Below are 13,583 nucleotides of genomic sequence, written 5' to 3'. Positions count from 1 at the left end.
TCTTGTGAAAGAGACACAATTGTGCGGACCAGCTTATATGAGATGGATGTACCCTGCTGAACGTTATATGAAAATATTAAAAGGGTATGTGAAAAACCGAAGTCGACCAGAGGGTTGTATTGCCGAACGATACATTGTTGAAGAAGCGGTTGAGTTTTGTACAGAATATTTGTCAAATGTTCAATCAATTGGACTCCCCAAATCTCATATTGTTGAAAAAAAAGAAGGTAAACAGCTAATTGGAAATAAAGTTGTGACAGTATCAAGGGTCGAACGAGATCAAGTGCATTTGTATGTTCTGCACAATGAGATTGAGGTTGAGCCGTATGTTGAAATGCACAAGGGTGTTCTTCGAGGTTTAAATCCGAATAGAAATGAGAATTGGATAGTACGAGAGCACAATCGAAGTTTCATACCATGGTTTAAGGAACATATTTATTCAAAGTATCGTTCAGATCCCGCTTCAATAACAGAAAGGTTGAGATGTTTAGCATATGGTCCAAGTTTGGTTGTGTTTTCTTATAGCGCATACGCAATTAATGGATACACATTTTATACCAAAGAACAAGATGATAAAAGTACTATGCAAAATAGTGGTGTCACCTTGGTAGCTGAAGCAATGCACATATCAAGTGTGAAGGACTTAAACCCGAAATTTGCAAATCTGTCATATTTTGGGGTTATCGAGCGCATTTTGGTGTTTGATTATGAGAAGTTTCAGATTCCTATATTTGGTTGCAAGTGGGTTGAAAATAATAATGGCATACGAGTGGATAAGTCAGGATTTTTGCAAGTTGATCTTAATAGGGTGGGTTACACAGATGAGCCTTTCATTCTAGCCTCTCAAGCTAAACAAGTATTCTATGTCACTGATCCGACAAGTACGAAATGGTCTATAGTGCTTTTATCTAACAAAGTAATTGATGAAAGAATTGGAGATCAAGGTGATATTGATGTTGAGATTGAATCTTTTACCATAAATGATCAAAATGAGAATGAATCATGTATTAGAAATGATCATAATGAGGGTATTTGGATCAATCCAACCGTCCGCGTTGTTAAAAGAAAAGTAGAACATATTCCTACCAAGAAAAGAAAGAGACGTTACTGAAAAAGGTAATAGTATAATTATAGCCTATGTCATTCAAGAAAATTTAATTATAGCCTATGTCATTTTATATTATTCAATATATATATGGATTATTGATTATGGATTTTTATATTTTTCATTTCATTTTTATTTTTTCTTTATTACAGGTTAAATGGCTAGTGATCAAGAAAACTCATAAGATGCAAATGCTCCTGATGATACTTCAGAAAAAGAAATTACACGAGGCATCACTATTATGAAGAGTATCATTCGTGATAGAGATAAAGCAGTAACATATAATGTAAATTGGAATGCTGATAACCAACTAATTGGGTCTAATGCTGCAAAGTTGGCAAGCTACATTGGTACACTTGTTCGTATGCACATTCCAATCACTGCTACAAGATGGAGTAATAAAGAGTTGGGTAGCGCTAAAGATAAGATTTGGACTGAGATACTGGTACAATATATGATTGTTTATATTTTCTTTATATTGACGATAATGTGTTTAAATTACTTATACTAACACACTCTATTCCAATATTTTTTCGTAGAGGTCTTTTAACATTGAAGATACAACTATCCGAAAAAAGTATATACTTCAATTGGCCGGAAAAAGACACAGAGGGTGGAGAACGTTTTTAACAAACAAGTATCTTAAGGACAAAGAAAATTTTTTTGTTGAATATGATCCGGAATATCCAGTGAAGTATGCGATCTTCATTACAGAAGAAGAATGGGTTGCTTTTGTAGCCCAAAGAAGAGACGAAAATTTCAAGAAAGTGAGTGCCACAAATCGCGAGAGAGCGTCAAATCCCACATATGCATACAAAAAAGGGCGTTTGGGATATGCACGCTTAGAGGAAAAAATTGTAAGTATACAAAAATGCTACGATCTTATTAATTGTCTCAATGTGTTATAATTGATTATCTTATTATTTGTGTCAATGCGTAGTTAGACGAGACGAAAAGTGACGCAACATCACTTCCGCCACATGTTTTGTGGAAAGAAGCTCGTGTGGGAAAGGATGGAACTGTTAGGGATGACGTTCAACATATTTATGATGAATGTGTAAGTAGAACATTGTGTCTTTAATTAAATCAAAAGTTTAATAATATATAATTAATTTTTTTATCTCCACTAATAATTTCCGATATGTAAATGAATTTCAGGAGACCCTATCTCAATCGATAAGCACAGCTGAGGACCAGGAGAACAGGAGCGTACTTAGTAGAGCACTAAATGTTCCTGAGTATCCCGGTCGGGTGAGGGGTAAAGGGCATGGTTGTACTCCAACTTCCTTGTATAAGAATCCAAGGAGAAGAAATCCTAGCAATCAAGAAGTGATGGAGACGTTGCAGGCATTACAAGCGCAAGTTCTTCAATTGCAAAAGGATAATGAGAGATATAGGTGTATGGAAAAGTGCAGTTCACAGTTGAAAGAAACTAGTGAGAAAGCCAGTATCAATTGTCAAAATAAATTTCCCGAGGTAATTATATATGTTATTTTGAAATTAAAATAGCACATTTATGTTAATTGAAATATATACACATTAAAAGTAACATATTTATTATTGGTTTAGGGCATTTCATCTTGTCAGCTATACTTATCGTCACCGACTTATCGCCTAGTTGGCAAGGGAAAAGTGCACAACACTTCGGGAGATTTACTTCACCATAGACCGCTCCCGGATGGACACCTTAAAGTATCGGTTGATGTTGTATTAGATAAGGATGCGTTGCTACCGATACCTGACATTGTTTCAGAGGCAACATTGCTGCGAGATGCAATAGGATCATTTGTTGCATGGCCCTTGGATCTCATTTTCATTGATGATGAGGTATGTTGAATTCAAAAACCACTATGAATCTTTTAGTATTCAAATGTCAATTCTGAACCGTTAAGTTAATTTTTTTTACATGGTAATTTTAGACGCCTACAAAACCCGCATCTAAGGATAAAGGGATTTTGCGGCACAACGAGTCTGTTGCATCACAAAAAGAGGTATATTGAAAGTGTTAATTATATGATCCGAATCAAAAAATGCATGATTTTATAATTTACCTATGTTATATGATTTATAGGTATTTGCTCAAGGGTCACAACAACTGAGCCAGAAAATTGGTAGTCGACAGAAAAACAAAAGGGATCTTCCAGTGACTTATTTGCCAAAAAAAGGTGCTTTTGTGCCTCGATACCAGATATCTCTTGAAACACTTGTTGACTCATCAGATATGGCAACAGCTGGTGCTATTCGCTTACTGGATATGGAGGAAGATATCTTTGGTTATTCATGCACTGAAACAATCGGAAAAGAAGATCTGGAACATATTTTTCGGCATCAAGAATTAGGCGTCGGTGTTATACACACATACATCCGGTAATCCGATCTATATATTATTTAATTACTTGAACAATTTATTTACACATTTCAATAAAAATAGTCTAATGTTTATTATGTTTTTATTGAAGGTTCTTGTATGACAATTTCATGCGCGGGAATGATCAATTGTCAAACAGATTCCGTTTCGTGTCTTCCTCCCTGGTCAACAAAGCATTAATTTGTAGGGAACCGGATTCATGTAGAGAGTACTTAGTCAAGAGATTCATGGCCAGCAGTACAAACAACTTGTATCTTTGGCCGTATAATTCAGGGTTAGATTTTAATTCTAAGTTTATTCTAATCTTTAATTGTTTCTTTTACGTAAAAAATTTCCATATAAACTTTTGTTTTAATTTATAGGTGTCACTGGTTGTTGCTTGCTATTGATCCTTTAAAAGAAGTGGTATATTTTCTGAATTCGATAGATGGTGAATGGACAAATTATCCGGATATGAAGCAATTAGTTGATACGTAAGTGAGACTGTTCTAAATATTCGTGTATATTTATGTGAGATTGTTCTAAATATATGTTTTTATTTTGTTAGATCAATAAAAGTGTTCCGATCTCAAAGACAAGCTCGAGTACCACGTACTAAATCCAGCAACATTACGTGGATAAAAGTGCAGGTACTTTAATTTTCACAATTTTGCTTATAATAGTGATGCTACTTGATAAGAAAAGATAACTATACATTCTTATTTTTTTTTCTATGTAGTGTCCTCTACAGCGCAACGGTATCGATTGCGGATACTTTGTAATGAGGTTTATGAGGGAAATCATTAATATGAATCAAATAGAGATTCCAATCACGGTATGGATTTATAACTTAGGATTTGTTTTAATATTTATCGAATATTTCATATTATTTATTACTTTTAACTAAATCATGCATATTATGTTTTGTTATGTAGTACTTTGATGAATACAAGTGTGCTCATTACACGAGACTGCAGTTGGAACAAATCAAGGAGGAATTGTGTCAATATTTTATTGAGAAAAGATTAATTAGTATATAATGGTTTCAAAATAACATGAATACTTTGATGAAGAATGGTTTCTGGTTGGCAAGTGTATAGTTCTTTATATTTTTAACAGATTAGTTATGACTCCAAATAGGCCGTATAACATATTAGTTTTGACTTGTGTATAGTTCTTTATAATTTTAGTGATATCTTTAATTTCATGGATAGATTAATGTGTTCATTCTTGTGTTGGTTTGCTTTAAAAAATTACAAATGCTTGAATTATGACTCCAAATGTGTTCAGTGCCTATCTATCCTTGTGTTGGTTTGCTTGAATTATGACTCCAAATGTGTTCATTCTTGTGTTGGTTTGCTTGTGTTGGTTTAAAAAATTACAAATGCTTGAATTATGACTCCAAATGCTTGAATTAGAGAGGCTTGATTTACAGGTTTATGGGATTATTCCCAAAAAATATTACAGGTTGAAATGGTAGGCTTAAACTGAAGGCAGCGTTTTGTTATTTTACTAGAGGAAAAGACAGCGCTTTTTAGTAAAAAGCGCTGCTAAAGGTTGTCAATAGAGAGCGCTTTTTACTAAAAAGCGCTGCTAAAGGTTGTCAATAGAGAGCGCTTTTTAGTAAAAAGCGCTGCTATAGGTTGTCAATAGAGAGCGCTTTTTACTAAAAAGCGCTGCTATAGGTTGTCAATAGAGAGCGCTTTTTAGTAAAAAGCGCTGCTATAGGTGGTATATAGACAACCTTTAAGAGCGCTTTTTACTCAAAAGCGCTGCTAAAGGTTGTCAATAGAGAGCGCTTTTTAGTAAAAAGCGCTCTTAAAGGTTGTCTATATACCACCTTTAGCAGCGCTTTTTACTAAAAAGCGCTCTCTATTGACAACCTTTAGCAGCGCTTTTTAGTAAACAAAAAGCGCTGCTAAAACCTATAGCAGCGCCACCTACGGCAGCGCTTTTAAGCGCTTTTAAAGGCCAAAAAAAGCGCTCTCATAGGTCTTTTTTGGCGTAGTGGTATAACATCATTAGACACACTTCTTGATCAAATATCTACAATGACTTCATCGAACGTCGCTTCGCATGAGGTGTTATCCAACAAAGATATCCTTTGATATCTTGATCTTTAGGAACTTGTTCACAACTTGATTACCATAACACCAAGCTTTGATATCTTGATCACAATTTGATCATCACAAAAAATCTTGACATCTTGGACATATCTTGAGAATATCTTGATCATTAGAACAAATGACACCTTGATATTCAAGCATCACTACTTGATTACATCAGACATTGATCTTCAAGCACCACCATTTGAACACTTCAAACCTTGATCTTAAAGAATCACCACTTGATCACATATATCCACAAAGGTGAAGCCGACAATAATTATTTCAACTCAACTTGATTATTGGTGGTGGAAAACTCAAAACGTAAAAATACTTACATTGTTAGACTGACTTTGTTCTCCAAGATTAAGTTGGTCCCACTTCCTCGACTTTTGGATAATTTATCTTTAAACGCTACCCAAGTACGAGCTAGTTCTGGACTTCATAGGGTCAAATCTGCTATAAATTCTGAGAATAGTTGTACTTTTAGTGCTTTCTTTGATTCAAAGGAAACATCAAATTCTGACATCTTGATGTAGCACTTTGCTAGTCTCCTTGCTATATTCGGACAATGAAGTACTTATTTCAATGGTTAGTCAATTTAGAAAATTATGGCATGGGCAATGAAGTAACGTCGTAGCTTCCTGGATGGAGTTAATAATGCCAATGCCGCCTTTTGTATCTTTTGATAGTGTATCTTCGGTCCAGACAAGGCTCTAGAGATAAAATAGACTAGACTTTGGGAGGAATTTGGCTTTCTTACGAGGACATTGTTAATCGCTTAACCAGACATGACCAAGTAGATCTGTAGATGTACAAAACTTCCCTAACGAAAGGTTGAGATAGTACTAGTGGATTTGACAAGGATACCTTCAACGAAGAAAAATCCCGTTGACATTCAGGGGTTCATCCAAAATGTGTTTCTTTCTTAATAGTTTGTAGAATGGAAATGCATGTTGCACCAATTTCGAGATGAACTTATTTAAGGTTGTTAGCATCCCGTTCAACTTCCACTTCCTTCTTAGTTGTTGGTTCCACCATCCAAATGAGCGTCTCACACTTATCTTGGTTTGCTTCAATGCCCCTCTCTGTCAAATAAAATCCTAAAAACTTGTCAGATCTGACTTCAAATGTACAATTTTTATGGATTAAGCTTCATATTATACTACTAGAATCTTCAGAATACACGAGCAAGATGATGATCATATAACCCCTTCTCACTATATTATGATCATTTCGTCCATGGATACCTCAACTATTTCACCTATTTCTTCTTTGAAAACCTTATTAATCATCCTCTGATATCTTGCCCTTGCATTATTTAGGCTAAAATGCATTACATTATATTGGTAGTTGGCTTCTTTGTTCATGAAGGCCGTTTTCTCTCTATCCAACTCATATATGGGTATTCAATTATAGCTAAAGTATGCATCCATAAATGATAAAAGTTTGTATTTGACCGAATTATCCACTAACTTATCTATCCTTGAGAGTGGGTATGAGTCTTTGGGACACACTTTATTGAGGACAATGTAATCAACACACATTCACCACTTTCCAAAAGCTTTTCTTAACGAGCACCGCATTGGATAACCATTTGGTGTACTTTACTTTAGAGATAAAGTTAGAGTCTAGGAAACCCTAGTCTATCTTTATGGTTGACTCAACCTTCTTATGATACTTCCACCTTCTTATTTATGACACATACCCGACACCAGGATCGATGTTTAACTAATGGCATGATACACTAGGGTCAATTCCAGGCATCTCGTGGAGAGAGACAACGAAGAAATCAACGTTGGCCATTAAGCATTCAATTAGACCTTTCTTCACCCTTATGGGTAGGTCATACCTTATCCTCACCGACCATGTTGGGTTATCGCCTAGCTGAATGACTTCGAATTTGTCATTTGGAACTGTCCTCAAGACTCTCATTTTGATCCCGGTCGAGAGACCAGATTTATTGTCTTTTATAGTTTTGTCTTTGCGTACGTTAAGATCGACTAAGTTGGTGGCTTCCTAAGCTTTCTTCCTCATCTTCTTAGGGATGATGGTCATTGATAGAGAATTCTTCATTGTTGCTTCATGTATTTGTCGTGCCCCACGCATGTCACGACAAATACATTGTGATACTTCATCTTCAAGTGGATAAAGGAATCCACAACGTTCAGCGTTGCTAGGAACGACCTTCCTAGAATGTCATGGTAAACGCTTCCACAAGGAATCACACAAAGAGAATGTTCATGATTATCTTGTTTCTACCTTATCCCAAGGAAACCAATAGATTTATACATCTACATGGACGAGTAGATGAATCATTGAATTCTATGAGGCTCTGGCCTTCGCACGACCTAAGATATCGTCTGCTTAAGCCTATCTCTATAAAGATGACGAGGTTTATTAAGTTGCATGAACTTTCGTCATCAATGAGGATCCCTGAGACATGGCGATTACTTATGGCAACAATAATGATTAGGGAAAGCATTGCATTAGAGGTTCCTTCCACCTTTTCGTGGTCTTGTAACCCTAAGATCGGCCTATCACACTTTCTTTTCTTAATTAGCGATGTTAATTTGAGAGAACTATGTGGTGGAGATTCTTCCTTCCTTAGCAGATATCAACTGATTGCATCTATGACGAACATCAATTGTGATCTTGAATTGGAGGATTCGAAAGTACTTTTGGAAACAATATCAGAATTTGCTCCTTCCATCTTAGTGTAACTATTATAATGGTTGAGAGTTGAATAAGAAGAGATATGATTATGAAAATTCGCAGGAATTAAAAGTTGACTCCTACATCTGACGTCATTGTTCAATTATAGAGCCATCATTTTTGGTGAATTGATGAGGTAGATTCTTGACGCAGTGGTGCAGATCTCTAGTGTGGTAACATGGGGGTGAACTGCAAGATTAGCACTTTGACGCCCAATTCAGTGAGTAAATGAAAAAGGTAGAGTGAATTATGATCAGAATCATACCTTAGACTGCAAACATGATAATTTGTATATGATGGATGGTAATTGATCTTATATCATATTGGGCCTATGGGGTGCCCAGAACAATATATATTTTGGTCCCCTCACAGGACATGCGCATAAAGGTACAATTACAAGTACCAAGATGAAATACGCGAGGAACATGTATGACCTTTCTCAAGCACGAAACATGTAATTCCGACCTCTTCCTTACTTTCCACTGTTATATCTAATCACACGATGATCCACTCGAAGCGCCAAATTAATTAGAAGCAGTTCTAACCGCCTAGACTATATAAAGCGTTGCACGTGCCATATTTCATTCACTGAATTGGACGTTTGAGTGCTAACCTTCTAGAACTGCACCTGAACCTTATTTCATTACATCATCAACTATTTCTGTTTCATAATGGAACAGTGACATTGTCTGTGAAAATCTGACATCTAATTCTCGTGAAACCCCACGAGAAACCACCGTCTCTTCACCTAAATTTAGAAAACATCCTGTCTCTTTTCCTTGGGATTAGGTCTTCCATGTTTTCTCGTTACTTCTTTAACATAAAAAAATATGCATCTTTCTCACTTTGCCGTTACACAATCTTCACCATCTTCGATTAATGACACTATTATCCCAAAACATGATTATAAACCTCAATTACGTAGTCATACTATATTTTAACTAAATCTAAAGTCTTAGAGACCACGATTGACCTTGGTAGACCTGATAAAGATTCAATTGACTCATATTTGATTGTGTATGCACTCATCTAACCTTACCTTAGTTAAGACAGCTTTAGCTATTGGCTCATATTTGATCATGTATGCACTCGTCTAACCTTACCTTAGTTAAGATAGCTTTAGCTAACCCTAAAATCGTTGATCTCTGAATTTTGACCAACACTTTAATTCTTTTAGGTGTAAACATTATTAAATGGAGAAATATTAACAATTTGGGATATTATGCAGTATTTTCTGTGTAGTTTTTATCGGTCCTGAATTAGCTGTCTGCTGAGTCTTTATTGTGTATCCAAATAATTTCAGTTTGCTATAGTGAACGGGTGATCAGGTCCATCATAGTCTGCCTTCTAGGTCAGCAGGTTTTTTAGTAAGGCAATAAGCTAAGAGAATTTTGATGAAGCTGTTCTATGTGTTCTCTTCTGGAGTTTTTCTCTAACATTTATTCAATGCTAATATGTGCTCAATTTCGAAGCAGGTTAAAAGGATCCATGAACCATATATATAATAAACAAAGTTCTTGTAATACATAGATACATTTAATATTATTGGCCACACCTATCTTGAGCATAAAACATAGAAAATTTAACTGCTAAATTATCATCCTATAACACAACAAGCATAAGCGTAAGCTAGCCACGGAAAGCAGGAGCAATATGGTCAGTGCCCGTAGCAGTAGTGGTGCTACTTGCTGGAACATCATACATACTGAACAGCTTGTAAGAGGAAATGACAGAAAGAATGACATAGCAAACCAGTGCTACAAACGTTATAGCTACCGAAGCTGCGACCTTATGACAAAACTGACCAAAAGAACCACAAGCTGAACTCCACACTGTTGCACTGTCTCCATTCTCAGCCAGGAACACCACCTCCATCGACGAAGCTCCCGCGCTCAAAACTATGTATGTTAGTGCCTAAGAAAGAGAACATACACAAAAATATTTCAATCTTTCTAATGCCATTTATATGCTGAAATGCATCTTAAAGGACTAATCGTTGAACCTGGTCGAGGAAGAAGAAAGTCCAAGCCCGAGATATAGTAGGGCGGGGGACAGCAACAAGAACAGCCGAAAGTAGGGAATAACCTGCGCAAATACCATTCGCGTGAACCAAATACCTGCAACCCTCAATTTTGTTAACAAAATACTCACATGCAAAATGTTTTCAGTAAAATATTTATATACCTGAAAGCTCCAAGGTCAGTGTAGGAGACAGAGCCATTATCGTTTTCTTCGGAGTTTTTAAGCATGAGGACAAGAGCGGTAACGCAAAGGCCAATGGGAAGTAGACGCAGGAAAGTCTCGGCAGTGCGTAGGAAGGTAGTTGTGTTACCTTCTAGCTCCTGATCACTTGTTGCAGTAACAGCACGTCCCATCATAAGCTGCATGGGAGATCTTGTAGCTGTAACAACAATACCAGTTCCTTTCTCCATCATCAAGATCTATGGATTACACAGAGTTACCTTACGTCTTTTATGTTGCTGTCTATTGTTTCTGGTGTGGTTTTGATGAGTTTTGATAAGGGCAGAGAAACATGTATCTGTACTAGAGCAACTACTATTTGAGGTTTGGTCTTGGAGGGTAAGGTATGTGAGGAATTAATTAGGTGAAGTTAAGAAGAGAGTAAAGAGTGGAGGATGGGACAAGTAGGTTAGGTATGGAGAGACTGAATAAGCAATGAATGCCATTATGACAATCTACATATTCCAATGACATTTTGATAGCCTTTTCTCTCTTTCTATACTTACATTTCCCCCTATTAATATAACCAACAATAGCCTCTTTTTGTCTAAGCATAGATAGGAGTATTTAATGGGGTTAACAACCATTTCTATTCAATGTCAAATAGATAGGATTTTTTTCCTTTAGTGTATAAGATTGTAAATAGATCTAAAACTGTTAGTTTTATTATTTTTATTTGTTTTTTTAACATGTTACTAAATAGTCAGTTTAATAATTAAGATATTATTTATTTTTCAGTTAACTTATAAAATTAATTGGCTTGCTTTCTTAGACTTGGGGTTATTAGAAAATATGTTTTATTCAATACCATTCACTTATTTATTTAGGTAGGAATTAAAAGAAAACTTTTAGATGTGAAAGATAAATCCAAATGACTTGTTGATGATGAGTCTTTTATTATTTTTTAACTTGATAATTAGGTAAATGATGCTTTTTCTATTCGCTCTAGTCATATTTTTAATTTTAATTTTTACTTTTATAGTGAGAGATTTCATATTCAATGATTAATCACACATTTGTGCTTATGTACATCATTTCTAATTTGTATAACCTGCCCAACAATTTAATTATTTTTAATTTAAATTTTTTTGACAAATTTGTTTGGATTCATAGTATCGATGTGGCCTTCAATTTTAAAGAAGGTTGTAAATTTCAAAGGGCTCTTAGTCAAATGACACAAAGATAATCTAGCATCTATGTCTTTACTATTTGGAGACTAATTTATAATAAAGTTATCAAATGTGGTCTTTGTGGTACTAGCATGAAATCATGTTTATATTTTTTTGTTTGTGACCTTTGCTAAATAACTTTGGAATTGGTTGTAGAATATCATTGATATCTTTATTGGGATTTTTTTTTAAATAATCAAATTTTTCAAAAAAAATACAAAAATAATTATGTTCTAAAAAAAATACCAAAATAATCAAGTTTGGTGAGGGTGTGCCGGGGGAATTGACGCACCCCCAAAACAAGCAAGAAGAGGCGCCAGACTTGGTTATATATATATATATATATTTATGTATATATAGATATATTTTCGTATTTTTTTTTGAAAAACTTGATTATTTTTAAAAAAAATCCTCACAACTAAAGAATTTTAAAATGGATGCCAATTCTGTGAACTGCTATATATATATATACATACATAAAATATTTTTTTATACAATACTCTTTTTTATCAAACAATTCTTTTTATAAAATAAAAAATATATATTTTATTTAATTTTATTATAATCAATTTTAAATAAACATAAATATTTTAACTATATACGTTCATACTTGATATGTCGAATGAATATTATCTATATTTTATATTTAATGTTATAATATAAAATTGCGATTATACTCTTAAGAAATTAAAATGCAAATATTAAATAATATTCTTAACTTATATATTTTAAAACAATGATAAAATTAAATTAAATATATATTTAGTTAATTTAAAATTTTAAAATAGGTATAAAAGTTTTAAGTGAAAATAATTAAGACAAATATAGAGATGAAACAAATTAATCTACTGTAATTATACATTATTTTAAAACTAAGTGAAAAAAAATTCAACTAAGTTTTACTAATTTATTAATCTACTGTAATTATACACGGTATATTAAATATATGATGAAACAAATTAACATGAAGGGTTTGTGGTGCAATGGTAACATGTGTAACTCCTGAACAGAAGTTTCTGTGTTTGATTCTTGTTGGTTGCGAAATTAAGTTTTCTTTTCACTAGCAACAACACTCAGGCGCCAGACTCTTGGAGGGCCAATGCAGGCGCCACAAGCATTGACGCGTGGCGCCTCCTCTTAAAGGTATGTGGATGCGCCAATTTCCCCGACGCATCCTCTACCAAACTTGGTTATTTTGATATTTTTTTTGAAAACATGGTTATTTTCGTATTTTTTTTGAAAAACTTGATTATTTTAAAAAAAAATCCTCCTTATTGACACTAGTATTCTAAAGTGTCATTATTAATATATTTAACACTACTTAGTTTTGTAGGATCAATTTAAAATTTCAAAGATAAGAAAATAGATTGAATATTGACTATCAATCTATTAATCAAGTTGTTACACACTATTAATCAACTTTGTTATAAATATATATTATTCATTTCATTGACATATTTTGTGCAGTTTTGATATCATACTTTCCGTCGCGACTCAAACATAATGGATAGTTCAAACATTTTAGTATGTATGATAGTATTTAAGAGGAAGATGTAGAAGTTGATTACGCTAATGGTTATGCCGATGATTCACATTGGGGTTTTGCAATTCTTCCTCTGTTGTAACCAATCTTTCATTATCTAGAAAATGTAAAAATCAATATTTCAATTATCTACCAAAACAAAAATCAATTCAAACATACAATAATTAAGGGTAAAATATGTTTTACAAGCATGTAATACAAATACTTACCATATTTTTCTCAAGTGCTTTTTCAATGTTTTCCTTTTCGATACTTATAACCGACCCATTCAAAACAAGTGGAAAAAAAACCTAAAAACAATAAGTGTTTTCCCTAAATATAAGTGGTTGAATCCCCAAATCTATAACAAATATTAAAA

At 34.0% G+C, this 13,583-nt stretch overlaps 2 protein-coding genes across 2 annotated transcripts; one reads left to right on the top strand and one right to left on the bottom strand.

The window, feature by feature from the left end:
* Positions 1-1,342: 1,342 nt before the first annotated feature.
* Positions 1,343-4,313, top strand: LOC127080414 (uncharacterized). The gene is made up of 10 exons (XM_051020735.1): positions 1,343-1,550; positions 1,645-1,962; positions 2,046-2,162; positions 2,264-2,581; positions 2,675-2,932; positions 3,025-3,096; positions 3,177-3,472; positions 3,565-3,747; positions 3,836-3,946; positions 4,021-4,313. The coding sequence occupies exons 1-10, from the start codon at positions 1,347-1,349 to the stop codon at positions 4,109-4,111; spliced, it is 1,968 nt and encodes a 655-aa protein (XP_050876692.1). The 5' UTR covers positions 1,343-1,346; the 3' UTR covers positions 4,112-4,313.
* A 5,435-nt stretch (positions 4,314-9,748) lies between these two features.
* LOC127084301 (CASP-like protein 2A2) lies at positions 9,749-10,977 on the bottom strand. The gene is made up of 3 exons (XM_051024719.1): positions 10,457-10,977; positions 10,275-10,389; positions 9,749-10,186 (listed from the first exon to the last, which is right to left on the bottom strand). The coding sequence occupies exons 1-3, from the start codon at positions 10,705-10,707 to the stop codon at positions 9,902-9,904; spliced, it is 651 nt and encodes a 216-aa protein (XP_050880676.1). The 5' UTR covers positions 10,708-10,977; the 3' UTR covers positions 9,749-9,901.
* Between the last annotated feature and the right edge of the window lie 2,606 nt (positions 10,978-13,583).

Source organism: Lathyrus oleraceus, chromosome 5, assembly GCF_024323335.1.
Source record: "Lathyrus oleraceus cultivar Zhongwan6 chromosome 5, CAAS_Psat_ZW6_1.0, whole genome shotgun sequence".
In the NCBI taxonomy this organism is placed as follows: domain Eukaryota; kingdom Viridiplantae; phylum Streptophyta; class Magnoliopsida; order Fabales; family Fabaceae; genus Lathyrus; species Lathyrus oleraceus.
The sequence above is the reverse complement of the archived record's forward strand: the minus strand, read 5'-3'. Positions and strand labels throughout refer to the sequence as shown.

What these genes read in the sequence shown, in the direction of transcription:
- LOC127080414 (XM_051020735.1), top strand. Translation starts at nt 1,347, where the DNA reads ATGAAGAGTATCATTCGTGATAGAGATAAAGCAGTAACATATAATGTA. An exon ending in AACATATTTATGATGAATGT is followed by an intron (nt 2,163 to 2,263) that starts GTAAGTAGAACA and finishes AATGAATTTCAG; the next exon opens with GAGACCCTATCTCAATCGAT. An exon ending in GTCAAAATAAATTTCCCGAG is followed by an intron (nt 2,582 to 2,674) that starts GTAATTATATAT and finishes TTATTGGTTTAG; the next exon opens with GGCATTTCATCTTGTCAGCT.
- LOC127084301 (XM_051024719.1), bottom strand. Translation starts at nt 10,707, where the DNA reads ATGATGGAGAAAGGAACTGGTATTGTTGTTACAGCTACAAGATCTCCC. An exon ending in ACTGACCTTGGAGCTTTCAG is followed by an intron (nt 10,390 to 10,456) that starts GTATATAAATAT and finishes TGAGGGTTGCAG; the next exon opens with GTATTTGGTTCACGCGAATG. An exon ending in CTTTCTTCTTCCTCGACCAG is followed by an intron (nt 10,187 to 10,274) that starts GTTCAACGATTA and finishes TCTCTTTCTTAG; the next exon opens with GCACTAACATACATAGTTTT.